Source organism: Hermetia illucens, chromosome 4 (assembly GCF_905115235.1).
Source record: "Hermetia illucens chromosome 4, iHerIll2.2.curated.20191125, whole genome shotgun sequence".
Taxonomy (NCBI): Eukaryota; Metazoa; Arthropoda; class Insecta; order Diptera; family Stratiomyidae; genus Hermetia; species Hermetia illucens.
The window spans coordinates 109,091,582-109,117,533 of NC_051852.1; the positions used below are offsets into that span (position 1 = coordinate 109,091,582).

At 41.0% G+C, this 25,952-nt stretch overlaps 1 protein-coding gene across 1 annotated transcript in view; it reads left to right on the top strand.

Annotated features, from left to right (window-relative positions):
* The first annotated feature begins 368 nt into the window (after nucleotides 1-368).
* Nucleotides 369-25,952, top strand: part of LOC119654550 (ceramide synthase) — a 37,269-nt gene continuing 11,685 nt past the window's right edge. Inside the window, exon 1 of the mRNA XM_038059995.1 lies at nucleotides 369-1,304. Coding sequence (XP_037915923.1) covers nucleotides 1,018-1,304 — 287 coding nt within the window. The 5' untranslated portion in view covers nucleotides 369-1,017. The remainder of the gene's footprint in view (nucleotides 1,305-25,952) is intronic.

Consider the following 25,952-nt stretch of genomic DNA (forward strand, 5'->3'; position numbering starts at 1 on the left):
TTAATAAGGAAACTGATAAGATGCGATTCATAATGTCGACTCGATTCAAAGGAAATACACGCGTAATTTTTTATCGGTTAAGTGTACCCCTCGCCATGTTGTAAACACGGCGAAAGATTATCTAAACCTGAGTCTTAATGAAGAAATTGACCGACATTTATCAGCTTCCAAATTAAATTTGAAACGGCAGCGAGTAACGAAGCAGAAATCTTACCAAGTCAAATTGTAGCTGGAATAACGCACTAAATCGGCGGCTGCCACCAGCTGCATCCAGACGCAAAGCAAGTGACACCGAGACCTGCTTTCACGCAAAGCCATTGGTTTCAAACTTGCAACGGTTCTCACTTTCTTCTTGAGCTCGCATTGCACATCCGGCCATTGCGATCGGCATCGGCCTAGAGAGACGCCAGTCGCTACGCGTGCGCCGACCCGAGCCAAAACAGCCCGCCGTCAGCCACCAGCCGACAACTGTCAGTTCGCTGCCCGTGCAAGAGTTGGATTGTAGTCGACTGAGTCGCACTGGCCGATGGGCTTTATTTATAAATTGTTCTGCGAACAGCGATTTGACTTGTGAGTGGATTTCGTCGCGATTCTGGGAATGTGCTCGCAATTCGACAGAACAGCTTTCGTCAGAGTGTGAAGCCTGGAAATCCGTGTGTCCTTTACGAGTGCCTGCCAAGGACCCGGTTACAGACAGGTCCGCGTGTTGTGTCCGCGAAGTATTAATTCGCATAGTTGCGACCGCAAGTATCAAATATCACGTGCGGCTCAGATGACTCTGGCTTAATTGAAATATTAGTGCAATTGACGGAAATTGTGTCGCCGGCCGGATGGTCGCACTGTTCTTTTGAGGTCTACTTAACAAGTCGTCCCTGAAGGTCAGTGGGTTTTTCGCGTTTGCGGAGGTGTGGTTTGACTAGTGTTTGTTGACGATTTCGGACAAAAGAAGCGTCAGCTGTTCGTCAGACAGCACGGAAAGGATTCTGTCAAACTGCAACGGTTCCTTGAAATCGAATTATGGCACAAGGAGTGAGGAAGCACCAAGGTCATCATCGGGGCTGTTACTTCTCGCTGGCCTGCTCGATTGGGTCCATAGGGATTGCATGTGGCAGCCTTATGCAACTGTCTTCCACCAGCGACAGAATATCCTTGCAACGAGGACTGTTCCTCACATCGTTGGGCTTCATCTACTTCGTCTCCCTCACTGACTTCTTCAACAAATACCTCCTGAACACAAAGCAAGGAGATAGGATCCGCAAGAAGTATCGCCTCATGGTGTCTGATGTAATGGACATTACCAACAAGTAAGTACGCGATATCGGTAAATAAAGTTCTTACAACAATCGGTAGTAACTACATTATGGCCACAGGGTGATGTAACTCTTCGCAGAAGCAACGCCTAGCAATTGTATTGTTTGTAAATTACGTAATTACATGGAAATGGTTTGTAAATTCCATGTTCCAACTTGGCAATTAGCAAAGCGGCAGGTATCTAGCAGTCGCAGCAATGAACGTTCGACTGTGTGACTCGGCAAGTATCACTTGGTCATACAGAAATAATTCTACGATTCCAGCCAAGTAAGCAGAAGTCTAATATCAATTAGCTTCGGTCCCAGAGATTTTAATTGGAATCGCACTCCAAGTGGAAACGTCGTCAGACATTCTAACTAGAGGTACATGGGTTTTTATAGCCTCGCCGAAATTGATCTGTGGACCATGCCCCTTAACAAGGCCCTTTGGAATAGTTTTGCTTTGGAATGACGAAGAATTATGATCCAAATCCACTAAAGCTACTTGGACTGATCTAGGGCATTTCATTTTCCGTCTACAGTTGACCTAAAACAATAGAATACACTTTTTGATTTGGAATTGTAATCTCTTATCGGTTAATAGCTACTTGTTCGTTCTCAATTAATGATGCTTTCAATTAGTCCGTGATTGTGGATATATCATCAGACAATCTCAGTGTAGTTTTCCGATGATGCTCTGGTCTGCATAGTAAAGAGCAGCTGGCTCATCAAGTGGCAGATGTTTCCGATGCATTCGAAGTGACGTAATCGGTGTTTGAACACAGATCAATTTCAAGTATGCAGCAGACTACAATTCATTCTCTTATTAAGGAATACTTGATTGCATTATACATGGTGGTGTGTCAAATATAAACGAGATTGGTTTTCTTAGATAGAGGCGAGGAGGGGATTCTATGTACACTTTACAGGGAAGCAATACGACAAGAAAGACTCTTGACCCTGATTCCAGTCAGTTCCTTCGGTATTAAAGACGCAGAAGACAGTATCCTTTCCTCATATGGTACTAGACATGTCTAGGAAAGCGTGAAAAAGACCAGAACCTGTTTTATGATCACTACCCGAGTGTAGGAGTGACTGACATCGATATCGAGTCTAGTGAAAACTCATTAGACTCATGACTGCAGAATCGCTTATGATCTGAATATATATATTTTGAAGTTCTCTGGTTTCAAGTCTGTTTTCGGAGGGGTAGAAACTACATCGATTGAAAACTTTCCATCACCCTCCAAACAGATTTTATTTGGACGGTGGGTCGCTTTTGAATCGAAGCTTGGGTAGAACACTAGCCATCCACATCAAAACAAGAAAATATCGTCATCAACGGTACAAGAACCCTTGTCCGGTCTAGATTTGCCTTAATAAGTAAATCCAAACAGATTTTGCGCCGACTTTAGGCTCGTCTCGCGGAAGCGTCTTTGTAAACTAAAATAGGTTCTGTTAGCTGCCAACAAACTTACGCTAATTTCATCGTCAAAACTGTTATGCGTGATTTTCGACCCTAGATAAGATAAATAATCGACGGTTCCACAATTGTATTTTCCTATCTTTATGGCTCGCAGTTGATTAGCACTATTTGATTTTTTTGTTTCTTTAATTTTTTGTATTTCGTCTTGCCATCATTAATTTGCAGCCCAAATCTCACACCAATCGCCAGCTGCTCGATGAGGATTTTTATAAATAAATATTTATTATTTAATTTTCATTGTTTACATATATTTCAGTTCTTAAATCAAATAAATAAGTAAAAATATCCCATGATATTGTTGGAGTTTTCTGTATCAGAATTATTAATTTTTTTTCTTTTTTTAATGTCATTTCTTTACTTATTTCAAATTTAATAAGTAAATTACATAAAGCTGTCGTAGGGAAAGTCGCGGTCCCAATACATGCTGTAAGCAGAACTACCGAGTACTGCTTACGGCTCATATTGGTAAACCGGACATGTTCCCGTGATCAGCCCGTGCTTGTATGCAAGGTTTATGATGGATAACCTTACATACAACTTTATGCCTGGTGATGTATTGCACCGGTGCCATAACAGAACAGCCAGAAATGAGATGGTCCAACGTCTCTAACGCCGAACCACATATTCTGCACTGGTCGTTCTCCACCCGTTCTTTCATGATGAGCTGTTTATGAGCTCGGGTGGCGACCACGCCATTCTGAATGGCACACATGAACCCTTCCGTCTCAGCAAAGAGCACCCCAGCACACAGCCATCTGTTCGACAAATGGCTGCCAAAGACAATTCACGTGTTTACCGTGCATTGCCTTCGACTTCCATTCATCGATTCGGTCTTGGTCCGACTTCACCCCACTCAGAAGATTGAAAGATCGATCCTTCAAATTAAGTGGTGTCAGCCTACAGAGAGCCGCATGCAGGGCACTCGCCTGCTCTTTGCTGTAAAAATAAGCGCGCAGCGAGTTGACTTGGCGATGATGTTGTGCCGCCACGTCAACTTCGCCGCTACCTCCGATGTCACGAGGCAGGTTCATCCGCTCCACGGCAGAGTTTGGATGATGCATTCGAAATTTGGGCAAAGTTGTCCGTATCCGCCGCTGGACGTTTTCCAGATCGGTCTTCGTCCACGGCAATATTTCGAATGCCTAAACCAGTGAAGGGATAGCGAATACATTCAACGCGCTCATTTTATTCTTCCCCGAGAGATGCGATTTCAGCACCAGCTTTACAAGTCCCAGGAATTCGGACACCAGAGCATCCTTCAGATCACCAACTCGAGCATGGATTCTTTGCAGAATTCCTAGGTACTTGTAGAAGTCTGTCTCGGTCATAGTTTCGATTTGGAGGTCACCAACGCTATGTCCGGCATGCGGCTCGTGATGACCTTTGCGGATTCGACACTTGTCTAATCCAAACTCCATCCCAATATCACGGCTGAACATGTCTATTATTCGCAACAGACTTCTAAGACGGTTATCAGTACCAGCATACAGCTTGATGTTATCTAAGTACATCAAGTGTGTCAGTACGCACTTACCACGCAAGCCATACTTTAATGCAAAACCATGCCCTCTAGCATCATTCAGTAGCCATGAAAGGGGGTTCAGTGCCATACAAAACAGGACTCAACGAATCCCCTTGGAAGATGCTCCTCCGTATATAGATGGGCTCTGAGGTATTAGCACCCTCAGATGTACGCACTGATAAGGTGGTATGCCACCCTTCCATGACTGTCGCCAAAAACTTTATTAGTTTGGGATCAATGCGATACAGATGTAGAATATCGATTCGCGATCAGATCAATGCGATACAGATGTAGGATATCGATTCGCCAGGTATGCGAAACGCTATCAAAAGCGTCGGCATAATCGATATAGCAACTAAAGAGGTTTCTTTGGCCTCTAGTTGCTTGTCATACAACTACCGAGTCGATAATGACCCCCTTGACCCAACTCGGCAGCCCTTCTGCTCCTCGAACAGAATGTTATTGGTCTCGAGGTGAGCATTGACATTTCCAATAATAATGGACGTTATGAATTTTTAGAGGGTTGGTAAGTAAGTAATCGGTCTTGTGTCTGCGGGGTCCTGCACTGTGTTCTTCTTAGGGATAAGGTAGGTAATCCCCGCAGTGAGGAAAGGTGGAATTCCTCCGGTCGACTCATGACCTTATTTATACTGTGTGCTAACTGGCCCTGTACGTAAATTCTGCACCCGATCCAGACCTGTGCCTTTCCAGTTCTTCTAGCGGTTTATGGCTCGTCGAACTTCCTCTTCTGTAACATCCGCAAAATTCATGCCAGGCGTATTGGTATGGTGGGTACCTTCAGCGGTGATCCACTCAACAAGCTGGGCGGGTAACCCCCAAAATCCACCCCAATTCTCTTTCCCTTACGTCACCGAAAACTGTACTGTCTGGACGCTCTGCTGGGATTCGTTGAGAGATCTGAAAAAGCTCCGCTGGTTCCTCACGTATGTTGCATTCTGGACACGTCTGGAATGACTTTCGCAATATCGTCGTAACCGACTGCATACGACAGAAAGTTTCGGCTTTAGTATGTCCAGAATTTCAACTACGGGTGCCTCACTGAGGATGGCATAGTTCCGGTAAACCCTCTGTACTTTATTTATGAGCCCCGCCGACGTTCCAGACGAATTTTGGTAGCCGCAACTGCACCACAACACACAAGTGATTGCAGTTGCAGCAGCGACATATCAGCGCACAGTCGAGATGCAATCTCATCATTGATTTGAAATAGAATTCTCGGAGTTGCTGAAGATGCATACAGCCTGGGAACACCTGATCTATGCAAAGGATCCACATCCGAGAATTCTATACACGCTCTTTGGAATTCGTCCCGAACTTCAGTGGAAACCTCAGCTGGACGGTGGAGAAGCGTGCTTCGGCGAGTACTGAAAGTACTCTGTCCCCATCGACTCTCGGTCACAAGTTTCCCCGATGACCTCAAGTCGAACACGTTCCTTGATGGTGGCCGGGATTGTGTCGTTGCGAGTAATAAAGCGGTACTGCTCTGCGACTCGCTGCACAGTCACGTGCGCAAATTGCGGGAAACGCTCGACGAATCTCTGGTGCAACAAAGGGCGGTAAGATGTTGTACCCGCCCCGCCGTGTTTTACTTATTATTAAGTAAATTCCCATAAAAGGTTTAGTCGTAATCATTATAAATTGAAATGTCTAAAAACGAAGGCAAAATTCCCAATCGGTTGCATCTTTCCAAGGTCCACAGGGTTAACTCTTTTCCACCTCTTGGATTATCGGTGAGACTGACTAAATGTTTACTAGCGTTATTTTTCACTATTATTTTGGTTTCCAAGTTTCTTGGGGGACAGCAGTACGGAAATATCAGAGGGCACCGGCCATACATCTCAGAATTTAGGACTGAGACCGCTGCAGCAAATTCATGATTGATGATTTGGGAGAGTTCTAAAGTAGAATACCATATGCCCAAATAAGCACCGATTTGTAGATCAACAATTCAAAGAGAGTGGTGATTTTTTGTGCAGCATCCACAAAAAATTCTTGACCTAAAGGTTGAGTTACCGATGTTTCCCCTCCATGTGCCGTTTCCAGGTCAGTCTTCTATCGAGAAGTATCCTCGTTATCCGATTGGGATGCTTGCTTGCATCACATCTAGGAATATTGCAGTATAACATCTTCTTTCTTCAAGAGCGTTGTTTATTTCTGATATAACTCGGTGGACTAAAACCGAATTTATGATCTGGTATCACGTTGCTGTCTGTTAGATTGACAATAGCTTCTGGGAAAGAAATTTTACGCACACTATTGATATTGTGGGAAGAAGGCTTATCGGTCGGTTCGATTTTTTTGGTGGCATCCTTTCCACGTCTTCCTATAATTTGAGAAATATCCGATTCTCAAGATTGCATTGAAAATACAACACAGTAGTTTAGTTGGGCGGACTTGAATGTATAAAGACTGATCCTGCAGCTTTTATCTGGTCTTGCACATTGGTCAAGATCAGCCTAGTCAGTCTTATTAGTTTTTCGAAATACCGAATTCTCTCATGGCTGTGTACCCAGGCTGTGGTATCATAGGTGGCCTTGAAGTCGATGAAGTTTTTCCATCGCTTGCCACAGAGAGAAAATGGATCCGTTACATTCAGTGAAACGTACGGGGTATGGTGGGTCACCTTAATGTTGGGTTGTAAACCCATCGGCCCTTGACGACAAATGATTCTTAAGAAGAGAAACCACATCAAGAATCGATTTTTTTTGTTGCATAGATCGTTACCTTAGCTCTCTTAGAATATATTGCAAAAATTTCAAATTAAAATTCGTGTTCCTTTAGATTGTAAGAACGTAGATCCTAGATCGATTATCGGATACAGGCTTAGGTAATCTTGCAATGTAAGCGTCAGTCCCTTCTGCAATTTGTGTTTGTTGGAACCTTTTGTTTATAATTAAGAGTGAGGAATGTCTTCATATCGGAAAAGTAACTTTTCAGTCTTTTTTGCATTTTTTTTTTAAATAAAATTTTCCACATTTGTGGGAATTCTAACTCAAAAAGTAAATGAACCAACCATATTGAGTATAATTCTTTCTAAAAATTACCAAGGCTTTGAAAATTTGGGAGGATATCATTTTTTAAGGGTGCCTTTTTGCAAAAAAAATGGAGAAAATTGAAATATTTTTTCTCAACAGTTGCAAAATTTACAATTTTTACTATTTTCACCTGCCGCCATTGAACCATTTGCTCCGATTTGTTTGCGGCCACACAAATGATAACGTTCTGAAGAAGTTTGTGAGGATCATTTGTCGATGCAGTTGCAATTCCAGCACCTCTGTAAGCTGCGGTTATTATGGCATCCACTTCCCCTTATAGGTGTTACGGAGGACTCTGTTATGGTATTCACTCTCCTCTGATTGTTAGAGAGGCATCGAGGTAGTGTTGTTATTTGAGCTCGGAACACCAACGAAATAGTGATCCGAATCTATGTTGGCTCTTATTTGTTATGACATTCATCAAGACTGAGAGGTGCCGGCGTTCCATTAGCCTGTTGTTAATTTGGTTGAAAGCAGTCCAAGTTTGTTTGTGAACCTCTTTCCACGCAAACCAGGTACTTCCAACAACCATTTCGTATGACATAGGTGACTAGGTGAATAATCCACAGATCGTTATTATTGATGATTTTATGCAAGCTATACGAGCCGCCTGAATGCGACCCCCGTTTCTATTTGGTTGTTAAAATCTCCAAGTATTATTTCGATGTGTTAACTGGGACGAGCTTTGTAGGTTCATCCCACTGGAGACGTAGAAATGTGACTGTACAATCTCCTCTATAGAGGTGTAAACCTTAATGAAGCCTCGTAACGCAAGAGTAGATAACCATTTGCTTATACTTTCAAAGGTGTTGGGTGATGCAGGCGGGCTCTGAGAACACTTTGGTCAGACGTGTGATGGAAAATCATTATCACGGTGAACGTGGCAACAATTAACGATGAAAACTTTGTAGATTTCTGCAATTTTCACCGTCCCTTAATCGGCGGCACAATGTTTGAGCACATGGCCTGCCATAATGTCATTTGGGTTTCGACTGATCAGCAATATACTTCTTAACAACTCGGTTACGTCGATATCAGCCATAGATTTGATTTTGAATGCACGTAGCAAAAGAAATGCATTGATCGGCCTCGAAAGGGATCTAATGGTCTTTCGCAGGGAAAGATAGCGCTCAATGGGGGCTGCTGTGCGACTACCGTCTAGCTGTGGAAGAATTTTCCTGCTACATAAAGATTCCGAAGAAGGAAATCCATCCTAAGGGGCAAAGTAATATGTTTGCCTAAAAAAGGTTGGTTTTGGAAATGGATTGCATTTTTTGAAATTTTGAAGCTATATTTTTAGATAAATAATGTGTTCATGGTAAAATGTTGGAAAGAAACGACGCCGATGATCTTTTTATAATACTTTCCTACAAAATTTGTTACACCGAAACGTGAAATATGGCCACGTTTTTTCTACGTACCATCTCCAGACACTGTCAGATTTATATCCGCTTTTAAATCTTAAGCACGTGGGCTTCTGAGGAATGCAATATTCATGGGGAATGCAATATCCAATATCAGCCACAATTTCTTCGTCATTTGTATGTAGCAGTTTCTCATCCAACGTAAACTTTCGTTTCTTCGAAGTTAGCATATGCACTAGGATCCACGCGACAACCTTTTCGGTTAGAATATCGAAACTTTCCACTCATTTTTATGCAATAACTCGCAATGTGTGCTGCAGAACAGTTACAAGAAAACTAAATAAGTCATTCAAATTGGCCAGCATCTAGCTGCTCCGAAAATAGGTGACCAGCAACAATGTGCGAAAAATTCCTCGCATTATTACTTACTCATACGTATCTGTAAATATGAAAGTCAACAATAGGATCCCTGATACTATTATGATTATTTACACCTTCCACGAGCAATATGTTAGGAGCAGCCCCCCAGGTAGCGGACATTTCTAAGCAACGAACAACTACTCTTAAAAAAATCGGTTTTATGAAATTTCACACTAGTTGTGCGCGTTAATGCGAAAATTGGAAGGATATATGTCTGCTTTCAAATAATTCTGGATCGTATCAAAGAACACGTCGAAAACTTATTCGACAGAGAGCAGACTGGTTTCCGTTTTGAACTCATATTAATATTTCTCGCATCATTATAGAGCACTGTGAGGAGCTTAGATCATCTTCTTCCAATCTAATATTTCTGCCACAATTAAGGGGTACGGCCCACGAGGCATAATATATAACTCTGAATCTGGTCTCGGAGAGTCATCATAATCCTCATAACAACAGATACGCCTTGGTAAAACGTCATGGCAAGAGCCATTTTAAATGAGTCCTTTGCAAACTCGGGTTTGATCGCCCTTCCTGAATACACCGCTGAAACCGCTTGACTGGAATAACAATGTTATAAGACTTTCATTCCCACATGCAGTCACCGACAGCGAAATTAATCGTTGAAAGGTTCAAAGGTGAGCGATTATCTGAATCGAGTGCGTATGCAATGTAAGAAGTAACATGGGATCATTAAAATAAACTGAATACGGCAGTTGTCAGATGTCAAACCAATAGAAGTCCCATTGTTTTAATTATGGTTGTCCAATGTTTTTTTAACGAAGTGTGCTTATGTACAACCGGCTCTATGAGTCCTTCTGACGGAAAATCATCCTTCGGATAAGACAACTTGCCGGAGTAATATCCACAGCTGCGATATTTTAAATTTTATTGAAATTCCGAATCTGGGCCATCATATAAACAACCCAAATATAACAACGGGGGAGCGATCCTAGGCTTTTGTACACCCTGGGAACCACTTTTGAAATCCCATATCTGCCCATATTTCGTGGTTTTAAATTTAATAATTTTGCCATTTTTATTTCTGATAACATTTATCAAGTGCATTGCCCTCGCATAATAGGGTTTTTTACGATAGTGTAGTTATAAAGGCGATTTCTCCTATTGAAATAAATTCTCCACCCAATTATGTATGTTGATTTGTATTGCACCACGTTAAATACTATAACAATAAGAAAGTGGATTCCGTTTTACTCACTATTAAATCCACTCCAATCACAAATCACTGTCCGATTTTTCTAGATAAGAAATAGTAATTTGTGCTAATGTGAGCTAAATTTATTGCTTATCCGGTATACGTTCGTGTACGTAAAACATATGCCAAGTGGTTATAGATAACTTTTACTACTTTTTTATGGTTTTCTTATGAGTGGTGCATGGGGCAAATGTATGCTCTTACTGCTACTTCATGAGCTATATTTTATTTATTATTTGCGCTCAATCTGAAATTGCACACCAGAATAACATCTGGTAGTTTATTGATTTTAACATTTAACAGAAAGCTATTTCATTGAGTAATCCAGTACATGAATGCTAGTGCTGATTTTATCGCTTTTTCACAGTGTTATATTTTTACGCGGAGCTAACAGCCACAAACATATTAAGCCGAAGGAGTACTGTTATGGTAATGCTACTTCTTTCCCTAAGTGTTTTGGGTTCAACATATAGTATATCCATCAGAATTCTCAAGTCAGTCTTCGATTCCGGAAACATACACTTGAATTTTAGCTGCAGTGAAGAATTCTAGTCACATCTGTACAAGTGTCTATGGGGGTCCATTTTAAAACTATTGCAAGTCCGATTTTCGTATGATACTCCCTTTAACCCAGACGTGAGACTACGCCATTCAGCTTGCATCCTTTCTTGTACCATAACCGAAAAAGTCTTCAAATGAATCCCATTCACCTATGATACATTCCTAGACCTACAGGTTCAAATATTTCAGTCCAAACCCACACCCCTATCAACTAATGATGTTTTCAATACCATTCTGCTCCATTTCCACTGAATAAGTTCATGCATTTTCACATAAGAAGTGAAAGTTTTAGATTTTAGATTCTACTCAGAAAAAAAATGGGTAAATGAACAAACAAACCGTCAATGCCTCAATTCACATCACTTGATTGGTTGATGTGCGAATTGTCCGAGACTAGTATAGTTAGATGGTAAAATCTGAATCGCACCTTTAGAATGAAGTTGCACAGTTATTTCTGAGTCAACACAGCAGGTTTTTACGGGTTGGCATCCTGACCCATCTGAAGCAGGGTCGGCTACGTCATATTTTTCTATCATAGATATAGGCTATAGACCAAACTATCGTGATATTGCTCATAGATCTCATTATATAGACTAAGAAATGTTCATCCTCTTGTTTGAGATCAAACATTCTTCACAGGATTCCTCTCTCTAACGCAGCTAACGTCGCATTTTTTTTCGTGCTAAAAACGCAAGTCTCCAAGCAATACAAGAGAACTGCAACACCAGTCGTGAATTTCGACCCTAGACAGGAGACATTTTGAACGGTTTCAAAGTTGTATTCTCCTATCTTCACTGTTTTCAGTTGATCCATGCTATATGATGTTGTTGTTTTCGTTATGGGTGCTAATGCTTCTCGGGTTTTGTCAACATTTATCCATTGTTTTCAGTGGGCAAGACCTTCAACACACCGATATTCTGGTTATTGAGCAATTAATCAGAATATTCAACCCATCGCTTCGCCACTCGAGAAAGTTCATAATAAGTCTCGGTGTTCTTTGAGATTGCTACATTGTCCGGGGTGCAGCCCTACCGTTCCATGGTTAGCTTACAATCACTATCGGAAAATTCGTTTTGAATTTGTTTGTTAGTGGCCGTATCAATGGTTCTTCAGCTCGTTACGATAGTCATGCATCGTTTGCTTCACCTCCAAAGTATCCAATAGATGCGCTTGTTACGGCAACCATTTTCGCTTATATGTTTTTGGGAGGACTCTGTAATGAATCGTTACTATGACTTTTTGTGCGCCACCGTGGGTAAAAATCCACATTTTGCATTAAGATGTCATCTAATCCGTATGGGTGAAAATGAGCCAGGCCGCAAAGTCTATAAGGGTAATATCTATGGTGGGAAAAGAAGACGCCAGACAGCTTTTAAGGATATCGAATTGGTAGACCTCGGTGCAAAACTGGGATGTCTGGAGTTCCTTATTAAGGCAGGCCTAGAGCGGATACCGGTTGTTGTGTCATTGATGATGATGATGAAGACATTTATCACTCTTAATTATGAACAAAATACAATACGTACAAAATTACAACAAATACGAATGCACTCGTATAAGCGACTGAAACCAAGTATTTATAAATACACTACTTACATAACGCTACCAGATTTCATAAGGATATAAAGCGGACTATCTCCTGGGGGGTTGATCCTGAGCCTTTACCCGATAAACGTTCGTTTCTTACCCTACAAAATGTAAGGACCACGAATTTTGCTTTGAAATTTCTGCAGCTTATTCTGGGATAGCTAGGCTAACGATTTATGCAAAAAAAGTCGATTCTGAAAACCTTATAATCTAGTTTCCTCCCTTAAACGAGTTAGTCTACTAGCTGCTTTCATATATACATACATATATCCGGATGTCGTGCTCATAACTCTGGTAATACCTGAAGGTACAGTTATTCGCTCTCTGGGGCAAGCTCTTTCAATGTCCGTGTACATCGCGTACTCGCCCTTCAGAATTATGTCTCCCTCTTGAGACCAACGAATGGAGAGCAGATTCATGTTAAGCATGTTGGTTTTCATCTAGCGCCGTCCCATGATGTGCCGCTCAAACCATTCTCTCCAGACATTTAAGCGAGAATGATATTAAGCTGATATATCTGTATCTTTTGGGTTTGAATAATCATCTTTCTCGGGCAACGAAAGAGTCGCAAGACATGCACCCTCTGTACCCTTCTTTGGGATCACTGGATAGTTACGATCTTCACGTGGTACATTGTACTATTTAAAAAAAAAGATAGCAGCTCTCCTTTTTTTTCACGGTGTGAACTGCCCTCGCAGTGTTTTCATTTCTCTTGCAACATTTTTTGTGCTGAAACGTTTGCCGAAGCCGCTAATTGTGTTCCTCGCACTTGTGCGACCTATTCTCCAGGATAGTGTACTTGCAAGTACACATTCAACTCTCAAGTTTCATCTGGTTTTCTCAGACTTGCAGCGAAATCTCCCTTTTGCCTTTCAGCTCCCCACAGTATGTTCGAAAGAAGTTTTGCTTCAATAAGCAGACTAAACTCTAAGTAACGGTAGTCTGACAACGTGACTTCCAGCACCCGCCAGTTTTTAATCCACTTGAGGTGTAGATTGTTAGGTCAATACTTCACTTCTTCTTAGCCCGACGAAAGGAACAACATTTGGCATGCTGCAGGTTGATTTGGCAAACCTTTAGATTTTCTGACATATATGATAGAAAACAACTATGCCAAGTATGCCGCGGTCAGTGTGAATCCGACTGATGATACCATGTCTTCATCCACAAAATATCTCGTCTCTTTACGGAAAGTATTCTCCTGCTTTCGATTTATCGTTTTTGCTGCTTTGCATTGTCCGGTTAACACAGATTTCATTCCACAAATTGCGTTCAGATGACGTACCTTGCATAGCTTAAAACTGAAGCCACTTTAAGCCGGCCTTATCAGTGCACTCCAAATAAAAAGGACTGCGGTTCAGGCTCCAATATTTCTACATTCATTCTGACAGAACCTTGTGACATTTTGTCAAGTTGCTGCCTGTATATACATGCGTACTCTTTTCCGCCTTCGTGTATTTCTATGGTAAGAAACAGCTTTGAGATCTTTCTCGTTGACCGTTTTGGCTTGGTAAAAAAATTGGAAATTTTCTTACTCCATTCCGTGCGGTAAACATAATAAATTTGGTTTATGTTTACGTCTATTCAACTGTAGAAAACTTACCACTTACAGGACATTAGTTGTAGAAACAAAAAACCTCATAAAGTCCTGAAAAGTCGAGCTAATGACTAAATTTTCGTAATGGAGTGTGTGACTAATAATACGAGTAAGTTGCTTCTACATAGTTTTCTACTAAAAAACGCAAATCTACGAGAATTAATTATGATCCCTGTTTCAACTCAATATTTACATTGTATGAAATGGCTACGAGTTGAATCTGCTTGAATGCAGAAATAAATGGCGATCTTTATCACTTCTATCTGAATCTTTCCACTTTATTTTGATTTTATATCTCATTTTAATTTCAAATAAAATATTTTGTAAATGTGTGTATGTACATAAGTGCTTGATTACTTCGATGACATGCGATAAATGGAATTGTTTGTTTTCTCCGCACATTTTATCTTTATCTTTTGAATGTGGGAGTCAATTTGGCTAAGCTGCTAATGTTTTCCTATCACGTGCTAAAGGCTATTAGCGTCATATTCTGATTGATAATTCGCTTTAAACAATGCATCATACACTTAGTTCAATTGAACATTATAATCACGTGCCGTTAGATATAAAGAGTATCCTGCAGTTAAGTTCAATTGGCAAAAACGTTGGCCTCAGGCTCTACGATTTGCTTAGCAGCTGATTTTCAAGCAACTAATATTTGGTAGCTAATTTCAGAATCTCAAATTCCAAGATCCATACACTTGAATATTCTATCTCTGTTGAAGCGCATTTTTAGTGCTTCTCCTTATCATTTTCACGCTGCACGAGGCAGTATTATCAATTGTTAAAGACTTGTTTTATATTTTCCATTTCTGTTGGTAATAGCTTTATTAGTAGCAGCAGAAGATGAAGCATGTAATTTATGGAGCATTGGTCAACCATAAAACCATCGCCACGGCTTTTATGGTAGAAATAAACCTTCATTAGATATTATGGATACTTGATTACTCGACCACATTTTGTAATATCGGCTACAAAACACAACTCCAAAAGGACACTGGACAATTTTCAACAAACTTTTCTTTCCCCAAACGTTATTAATTAAAGTGTTTACTAATTCAGTGTATGTGTACATATGCCCGCACAGGTCATTACAATCTACACACTAGATTAGATCTAAAGCATGTTCCAGAAGTGTGGAAAAAGGAATTAAAATGTGAAACTATAGTATTTGTTTGCCAATATTTCAAGCTTTAATGAAAGTTAAAAACAAATTTCCCGATTCTAGCTAAAATTTTACAAACATTGCATTTCGAAAATAAACTTTATCTTCTACTTGCGCGTGCGTCTTCTTCTAATCTAGAATTTCAGAAAAAGAATTACAAAACTTAAATACTGATTTTTCTCCTCTTTGTGAAAGCCTTCAGAACTCGCTGAAAAAAATTAACTTGCTTTTATTTGATTCACCGCTGTTCGCAGTTGCATTCCAAAATTATGCGTAATTTGGATAATAGGGACTTTTAGTTATACAAATGATAGATTTTTCCTGCTGGAAAACCAGCCACCTGACTGCCGTTAATCATTTCGTAGGCTTGCATCCTGGAAATTTTAATTCTTCTTCTTACCAGCGAAACGGTATTCACGTTTCGACTAAATATAGTTGCTATTCACCCCTCGTTGGGGTAAAGTGTATCAACCAAACGTTCAATTCCTCCCAGAACTTTCCGAGACACTAATGCTCCCTCTCTACTTTTCTGCGCCAAATCTTGTGGCAAGCCGCTCGTTGGCCATCTTGGGACAATTGGTTCCTCTGCATGGTGTAGCCAGCGATGGAATTGTCGCCTCTCCCTAATGTCCGACCGATCCACTGCTACTTCCACAATATGATCACATCGTCCACGAGTAATCCGACTGTGCGCCGCCGGAGTTCTTCGCCCGGAATAGTATCGAGTCAGTCTACTCCAGTGATACGTCGTAGACAGGTGAGAAATGCTTGAAGCTTTTGAATGACAGTGGGAGTCACTTTCCATATACAACTCCCATATAATGAAACCCTGGTTCACTCCGCTCTGTATACAAAATTCGTCTGAGACTTTATCTCGATGTAGCACTTGACATTTTACATCATCATATCTCGCTCTGATAATAGCTATTAGTTTCTCCTCTCCCGCGTAGAACACACCAGATACGGTCCCTATTCACGTTGTCGAAACCTTTCTCGAAATCGATGAAGAACAGGTGAAGCGAAGATCTAAACTCCACGTGCTGTTCGAAAATGGTCCGTAGGGCGTTGGTATTGTGAATGCGGGAGAATCTATAGTGGAAGCCAACCTGCTCTCTGTCGATCAAGCTTTTGAGATATTCTTTGATGCGTCCCATGATTATTTTGATTATTATCTTTGTGGCGGTAGGGAGCACGCAGGTACCCCTACAATTGCTACACCAAAAATGGGTGCCCTTCTTTAGAACCCTATCCTCTGGGAACGGTTTTGGCTTCCCGGGATTCCCGTACGAGTGGCAGTAGCAGATCTGAAGAAACTACAGATGCAGCGATAAGTAACTCTGCGGTTAGATTTTCGAGCCCGGTGGTTTTACTCTGGTTAAGTACAGGGTGCGGCAGCATAACTTCCTTTTTTAAAATGCGCGCCACTCAGTTAGTTGATGTCATAGCGGAGCGCTAGTGGTCTCGTTCAAGAGGGGATACTGTAAAGTTTTGTCCCGACACGGTTCAGTCGCCATCATGCGTTGGAATAGTGAGGAGCGTGCCTTTGCCGCTGAGGTTTACTTTTCAAGCGGATGTTCGGTTATTGCAACACAGCGTGCATTTCGGAATCGCTTTAATTTAGCCACGTTGGCTCCCGTCCCAGACCGCAAATCAATTGTTACATGGGTCACTACATTCAGACAAACTGCAAGTGCGACAAAAGGAAGAACTGGAGTCCCTCGGCCCGTTAGATCACCTGAGAACATTGAAGCAGTGAGAGCGTCAATGTTGCGATCGCCACGGCGTTCTGCGCGCCAACACGCATCTGCCCTTGGACTATCCGATCGTTCTGTGAGAGGAATGACTTCAATTCTCGGATGAACGCGTGTAAGCTTCTTCTTGATGTCGTTCCCGAGGGTGCTATTGTTTTTTTTTTGAAATCCCGTGTTTATGTGAACCGTCCAAGAACCCTACAAAATTTGAAGACCAACATCCAAGAAGAAGTTGCCAACATAACACCTGCTATGCTAACAAGAGTCATGGCAAACGCCAGAAATCGGTTTACGCAATGTATGGAGAATGGGGGACGTCACCTAACAGATTTGATCTTCAAAACAATGTAAATAAAAACTTTAGACATGTACCTACATTATAAAAAATAAATAAATATTTTCCGATGCATACAACAGACCAGTCATTTCATCTTCAAGGGACGGAACTTCGTTCGTTCATCGAATTGTTTCTACGATTTTGCAGTCAGCTAGATCTTATTACGCCCCTTTGGGACGTGGCCGACGACCTCCGTAGCACCCGAGAAAAGAGTCTTTTTGGTAACATCCTAATGTCCATCGATATTCCAAGGCGGGTTGCCGTCCAATTTGCAATACTGCTCTCGCACTGACGAGTGATAGTTGGATCATACATGGTGGATTTTGAAATGGCAGTTACAGCTCCCCAATCCTGCTTTCGAGGTCTATACCAATGCCTCTTGCCACGAACATCCAGGAAACAATCTGATTTCTCGTACAGCGTTGGTTAGTTAAACCCCAATTGACCTTATGGCAAGCTCTATGCGCGGATAATGTGCCATCGATGATAAGGCGAGGAAAATTCTTGGGTGATTTGCTCCCCGCTCGGTTATTTGTGGCTAGGCCCCTTGTAGGAGTTTCATGGTTGTTGTGCCATATAGCGGGCCAAGCTCCTCATGGCTCAAACATGGAGTTGCGCTCAGGCGCCGTACCCCTTATTTGCGCAGAGATGTTAGGTAGGCATCGCATCCACTGGTATGCACTCAATATAAAACAGTACTGCTATGCCAGTAACGGTGGGGTCTGATTGTAGTCTCTAAATCAATCCGTGTTCGGTTATACCTACACGGCAGATACAAGTACTGACATTAAAACCCCAGAACTTTCATGCACTGAAGGACATTAAGAATCTTGGGAAAAATTTTAAACGCTTATATCTCCGTTAATATTGAGAATTTCGCAAAAAGGAGCTTAATTCGTGATCACTACTATTGGGGGAGGGTCTGAACTTCAAGGTGGTATATGGGTTAGGGGGTCTGAGCTTCAAGGTGGTATATGGGTTAGGGGGTCTGAGTGCCAGGGCGCCAGATCATTGCATGGATTAAAGGATGGCATTTTTTGTGGGCGGGGATGACCACACGCTACGAATCATTGTGGAGCAGTGTGCGGATTTTAGATCAACAACTCGCATACTTCTCATTCACTTTGAGAAGGTTCAGATAGCATGGACAGGGAGTGCATCTGACACCGTTTAGCAGTGAGGCGTATGACGATATAAAAAATCACGTGCTTTATCGGTGTAAAGCTCAGACGATATTTATTCTTTTCGTTATCAACGGGTTCCTTGCTACCTTGGTTGGACGATTACATCTTTACTTAAGCACCTCGATTGCGCTCATGTTCTCTGTTTGCTCTCTCAACGATTTTCGCGTTGAGGTTGCCCCGCGCCACTATATGCAAGTAGCACATGGGAAGTGACCACCACGGCTACTCGGAAGCTCTAGGCTTTCGACAACTCAAGTCTAAGTCCTGTTATCGGGATAGTCTGGCCTGAGACGATAATAAATGAAGATTTTCGACTGCGATGGCCCAGATGCCCGTGGACATAATGATTACACGGTAAAAAGTTGCTAAGGATAGTTCACATATTTTTTTTTGGTGTGCGTCATAACTTGCAATAGAGCCCACTATTCTAGGATAGCTGTAGAGATGATCGCCCTGCATCTAGGATAACCAGAATAGTAGACTAGGAGCGCAAGCTTCTCAGAAAATTGTGGAGGGATTTGTAGCGCATTGTCAGGAGTCGATAGCGAACGCGCGAAGATATGGTTGACGTGCCAGGCCTCACATAGATTTATGACAACCTAATAATGTTAATATTGTGAAGATGGGAAGGGATGCTGGAAATTGGAAATGGGATGATAGAAATTACGGAAAAGCTATATAACAGAAAAAGGAGAAAGTGCGAGAAGGTGCGAATAGGAAAGCCTTGTCACCATGGCATACGGTTAGACCAGCTGGGATTATAATTCCCCCGTACCGTACAGACTAATTAGTTTGCACACACAGTATCATATTAGATGCGGACTAATGAATGTTTATGGTATATCGAGTTGACACGAACAATCTGCGAATGCTTCAGAATCCGTTGGCAAGGACGCGATGGATCTAAGGATGGTCGTCACTGAATCTCTCACTACAGGTAGAGATATCACATCGTCATTCTTCACTTAAAAGACTTACTTCATCGCTCCAATTGCTTTGAATTGTTGTTTCCACTATTAGCTCAAAAATAGTCAAATTTGGGAATTGCATGTATTTTTTCCGAATTGAAACAATAAACATTAAAAAACTGAAATTTTTCTTATAATACGTAATATGTATAAAATGTCAGATTTATTAAGAATAAGTCATTCGTTTTGATGCCATTAAAAAGTCAATTTCTAGATCCTTATCTGGATCAAATAACAAATAGACACTTGTACATAATGACATAAAAAAAAATGATTGACTTCGATACCCTCTAATCATTCCGCTTAAATTTATTCCCAACTTTAGAAAGCCTGATAGCAGTCTTAACGTTCCTTAAACAAGGGGATGCAGTAATATTTCAGAAATGAAAGTGGTTGGCTATTACTTTCGTCCTTCAACAGACCTTGAATACGTAAAGGTTGCTTTCGAGCCCTTTTATGATAAAATATTCATTAGATTAACCATTATCGCCTGCGTTTTCAGTTAATACAATTTGTTGGTAGGGTTGGTGGGCATATAATCACCTTATATTATCCATATACGTTGCTTATCATTCCCAAAATGTAATTATTGAAAAGAAGATAACAAACACGTGCTGAAGGTGGCTGAAAACTTTTCAGACAACAATAGGACATGATAACTTGATTATTTGATGTAAACTTCTGAAAATTGAATTTTTTGCTAGTTTTATTCTGGGATATAGCCAAAGCATATCATTTTCAAATGCTTTAGTGTCGAGCAATGCCAACAAAAAGCAATGAAAGTTTTCGAATTGTTCTTTATTTACGCTAGGGTAGCAATTGAGAATTGCAGTCTGCTAGCATCAAAGATTCGCCACGCATAGCGAAAAGTACCCCTTGAAGAGACATACAGGAGCCTTCACTTCAAAGAAAATATTTACTCTTCATCATAATGGTTTTTCAGTCGCCAAATGTGTGGATATTTCCGAAATGATTTATAAAAATATTTTATTGCAAGACATGGTGTGCAGCCAAGAAATAAATACTGAAACACTGTGGGAAGATGCCCTTGAATTTTTCTTTGGAAATAGTCAGCCATGCTTCGTTTACGTCATGCATGAATTTTTCCAATATGTACTTGGACTATATTCTTCTATGTTAATTATAATAAAATGCATGTTCATAAGTACCTGTTCTAAGTTCAAATTAAATTGAATGCGTTATCAAAAGTGCTTTATGGATAGATTTGAAGCATGATATTTTTCTCTGATTCATCTGGTTCATCCTTTTCTCAGTGTCATTCGGGAAATAGCTTGATTAAGTTTTAATGGGCCTTTGAATATGCAGTCGCCTGTTGTTTTACATAAAACCTTAAAAACGAAGAATGTATGTTTTTCTAAATATTGTCATCTGAGGTATCAAATAAAATAATTTCCGAAACTGGTTTAGCTTTCAATATCAGTCAAAATTGCATATAATAAGTGTAAAAGGTTTCGCTCTCAGACTCAATCCAACCCCAACAATTTGAAGAAATTAGGATGGTGTATAATAATAGTGGAGAAGGATGTTTTCTACGAAGGGATTACACGCAGTACTAAAGGTGACATTGCGATCGTGATAGGTGATCTGAATATCAAGGTGAGACAAACCTGGTATTGGTGACACCGTAATGGGGGGAGGTTTGTGGATTTCTGCAGCTTCCACCCCTTCGTCATTGGTGGTACATTGTTCCAGTACAGATCTGGTATAAGCTCAGTTGGGTTTTGATTGATGACTTTGCGAACAGCAATAGAGTTAGGATTTATCTCTGGGATGTACATAACAAAAGATCAGCGCCTCTCATCGACCTCGAAAAGGATCACTATCTGATGATCGCTTACATACGCTTGCATGTTGCATCCACCACCTCTCGCAGGATTGGGAAACTACAACTGCCATTTCAGCATCGACCGCTTGTATGATTCTGCAGGGATTCGACAGTGCTCGCTTGCTGATCGGACGGAAGATACACTGAGTAATCCGCCTGAGAATATCGATGAGCATTGGGCCACTATCAAAAATGTTCTTTTCTTGGGTGCTACACAGATCGTCGGTAATGTCCCGAAGGCTGACTGCGGAATCGTGGAAGTTGGTCGATGAACGGGGATTGAAGGCTCTATTGACCGCTTCGAGTGATGGCGCGCTTGAACTTTGATACCAACCGAACTTCCCAGAAGTTGTTAACCGTATGACATCCGGTGAGGTTTCCTCTCTTGTGGATGAACAGAAATCATTTCGGCCATCAATGAATTGAAGGGGATTAAAGCCGCTGGACCTGCAGTTATTGCAGATCTGCTATTTCCACTCGCACGGAAATCCAAGACCGTGGAAGTGGAAGAATGGGGTGATCGTTAAGATTCCAAATAAGACACCCGTGTGACAGTGTGACAATTGGAAAGGTAAAGTAATCCTGGAACCAGTGAATGGACAACTCGGAAGCTTGATCGACAGAGGGCGGGTATTATCCAGATTAGTACCCGACAAACCATTCTAGTACAGTACGCGGAGTTTAAATCTTCGCTTCACCTGCTCTTCATCGCAGGGGAGCATTCCAGAAAAACTAACAGCTAATATACAGCGACATAAGATGGCGCAAAATGATACGTGCTGCATCGAGGGTAAAATCTTAGAAGAATTTGAAGTTCAAAACAGAGTGCGCCAGGTTGCATCTTGTCACCGATATTATTTCTCTTGTTATCGGCGACGTTTTTCTTGCTGGAGTTCAATGAACAATGATATCTTTCCTCAAACACCTCGCTAATAACACTGCTTGCTCTATCACCGGGTCATGGACTTTCCCCAAATGGCTTTGGATTTGGAAAAAGAGACGGGTAGAGTTGAATTGAAGATAAACACCAACAATACTAAGCCTCTCAGTTTGCCGGGTCGCCGTACCCTCCCTATCTGCATTAATGGACAGAGAATCGAATCCTTCGTCAACACCTGTCTGCGAGTGATGGTGCGAATGTTTGGTTGACGCGCTATACTCCACCAAATGGTAACTGGGAACCATTTGTATGTCTAATAAATTCTAGCCCTCAAGATATATCCCATTCCGATATCAGCTCAAAACAAGTCGGAATACCGGAAGCTCGCGCTTCGGGTATAAAGGTTTTGTGTTCATCTTATGGAAGAAACTTCAATGCACATTTTTCTGTCCGTATATAGCTACAAATCCAACATAATCCTTCATATTTTTCCAAACTACGAGACATACGTACATATTGCAGCCATAGATATCACGCTCACCCTAAACAAACAAACTGCCTATTACCGAATACTGTACACATATATGCACGTATATAAATTGATCGTACCCATATTTCCGATTTACTTCTTATATCTATTTGAATTAGGCACTACCCGCAAAGTTCATTAGCACGCATATATTATATACCTACATACACACATGTCTGGCTGACAAATAACTAAAAAACTAAAACAAAATAATTCTCTGCGACCCAATTCCTAAGAACTCATTTCGTTGTGGTACTGACGAATTGATATGTCATGATGACGTCATGCAGGTTGTAGAGTGCACGAAATTCACGAAAAATTGTAAAGTTTCACCCCCTATAACTTTGTTAATAATTGTTGGATTTTCTTCAAACTTGACCAAACTGTGCATTATATTCTTCGTTACAGGCATGCCAAATTTTGTACTTCTGGGATGAACATAAGGGGGGGTGCCGGGTAAATTTCTAAATGTGGAAATATACTATTATTAACTTTATTTGTGTAGATATCGGAACCGGATATATTTTGAGGCCTAGATTTCGTAGAGATGCACCACTGTGATTTTTTTCAGATTTTTCGGTTGGATAGGTTCTGAGAACGAGACCTGGTACACTTTTTGTCGGTCATATTTTGAACCCTCACTCCCCTATGTTTCGTCTAATATCAAATATTGAACCAGATTCGAAAAGTACTAATTGAGACCTTTCATTTGATACCACCCATGGCTACATTCTGTGAAAAAAAATTTGCACCCTCCATTCACATGTACGGGAAGCCCCCCCTTAAACTTAACACAAGATGGCGCCACTTACTGCATGTAAAGGGATCACCAGATTACATACTCTCACCAATTTTCGTGACAATCGGTCCAGCCGTTTCCGAATAAATCGGGTGTGACAGACAGACAGACAGACACCGTCTCGATTCTAATAAGGTTTTGTTTCACACAAAACCTTAAAAAGTGCATAATAGGTTTACATATTTATTCATAATATGAAGGGTCGGCAAGCATGGTTCTTAGTATTAGATTCTAAACTTAGGCCTATTGTCTATTAATATCGGCTCGTCCAGGTCGGATTCGCCACTTTTCTCGGTCGGCTTGGTCCGGGAGATGTCGAGAGGTTCACGTTTAGTGTATCAAGCCAACCCTGCTTTGGTTGGCTTTTTAATTGATTCCTATCAATTTGTCTGGGTTGTCAAACCGCGAATTACATGGCCATGATATCGAAGATGCTCCTCACGTAATTTTCCACGGCCGGTACAATCCCACATCGATCGTGGATGTCCTCATTTCAGATGTGATTGTGGCGTATTACGCCACAGGCCAAAACGCAATATATTTGACCGTAGGTACCGTTCATTATCAGTTAGCAATTTGCCCAGGCTTCGGCAGGTCGTTTTCATTGATAGTGCCTGTTTAACTAGGCTCGGTTTTTTTTTTTCAAATTCAGTCTCAGACCATATTCTATGAAGAGATCATTCCACTTTTGGGCAAGTTTCTCGAGATCAGCTTTGTTATGAGACTCTAGGAAAACATCATTTGCATAGAGTAGTTTCAGTATCCATGAAAAGAGCAAACAGTAAAGAGGGACGCTAGCTTCTTAAACATCGACAGGGACACGAAGCAATTTTAATATAAGTATCTGTCATACTTCGAATAATGTGCACCAGCTGAGTTTGCATGGGACACGGTGTTTCTACATGAGTAGCTGCGCAACACATATTGCGTCAGTAATTCCACAGTTTTTGATAAACCGTGACAGTAATTTCAACGATGTTGCGAATGGACTTAAAAATCTTCATGGTATGTCATAACAACCGAATAGGACTGTATACAGGAGGTGAATCTGCCTACGCAAGCTTTAAAGTTTTGCGGGATAAAAAATATAGCGTCCGGTGGGCAGGGTTTTTCTACGCATCATCACTAGTATTGGTTCCCATTTGTGTGATGGTGTTAGTGCGTTTGGCCGCATTTGATACAGAAATTTTCCAACTTGGTGCCAAAACCAATCGTAGGAGGCGGCGATCCAAGTAATATTGCAATGACATTTTATAAATTTCCTATTGTATTTATGTATGTATGAATTAGTTGTTTGTAGTTGATTGCCTAGTTACAGGGATTGGCACACACAGAAGCGTTATAAAAACACGACACACAATACATTGAGAGTTGCGCAGAACGCACTGCGATTTTGCCTCGGCCTCAAGTTTCACCTCCTCTGTATAGTCTTTTTGACTATAAGTATGCCGTTGATGAAAATCTAAAATTTATCTCAATGTCGTCCGTCCTTACATCCTTTATGGTTCTGAGTATAGGTCGACTATAAAGGACAATGAACGGCGTCTTGCGGTAATGGAGACGAAGATATTGCATTTTGCTAGTGGCGTAACACTCCTTGGTTACACCCGAAATGAAGATATCTGCAATGGATATGGGGTTGCACCGATCGTGAAAAAATTGTGAGAGAGACATCTTCGATGGTTCGCACTAAAGAGAATTCACTTGCCAAAACCGGTCTGGACATCGAAATCGATGGTAAGCGACCAAAAGGTTGGCCGAAACAACGGTGGCTTGATAAGCTTGATGGTGATGGCCTCACGACTACTTCCAGATCGATCACGACGAGCCGACCCCGCTTGGGAACGGGACAAAGGCTAAAAAAAAGAAGTTCATGAAAATCTCTTAGTCTCACCTACTTCCGAAGGTTTCTTTAAGAAGCTCGGAAATCTTAGTAGTTCTCTCCAAGCGGATTAAAATTAATAATAGTATATTACTATATTCATTATTTAATTACTTTATTTAAAAAAAATCCTGGAAAATTCCCTTCAGTTACAACGTAGAAGTCCAAAATATTGGACCAATGTAACTCAATATGTAAGACATAATACAAATGGAAATCCTACTATTATTAACAAATTGAAGTACGTCAGAATTGCGGTGTCCATGTGAATTTACCGCACCATAAGGCAGCACAGAGTGTTAATGCTACATTAAATTTAGACAAAAATTATTATATAAGAAAATCACAAAACCTCTGATACCTGAAGAGCCCAACAGAGCTTATCTCAGGTTATTCGAAACTTCCTTTTTCTTGATAGCATATATGATTACCTATACAATACATGTATGAATATGTGGTCGTAACAAGCAAGTAACAGAAACCTTCAGACTCTATACAGCTACATTTATTAAT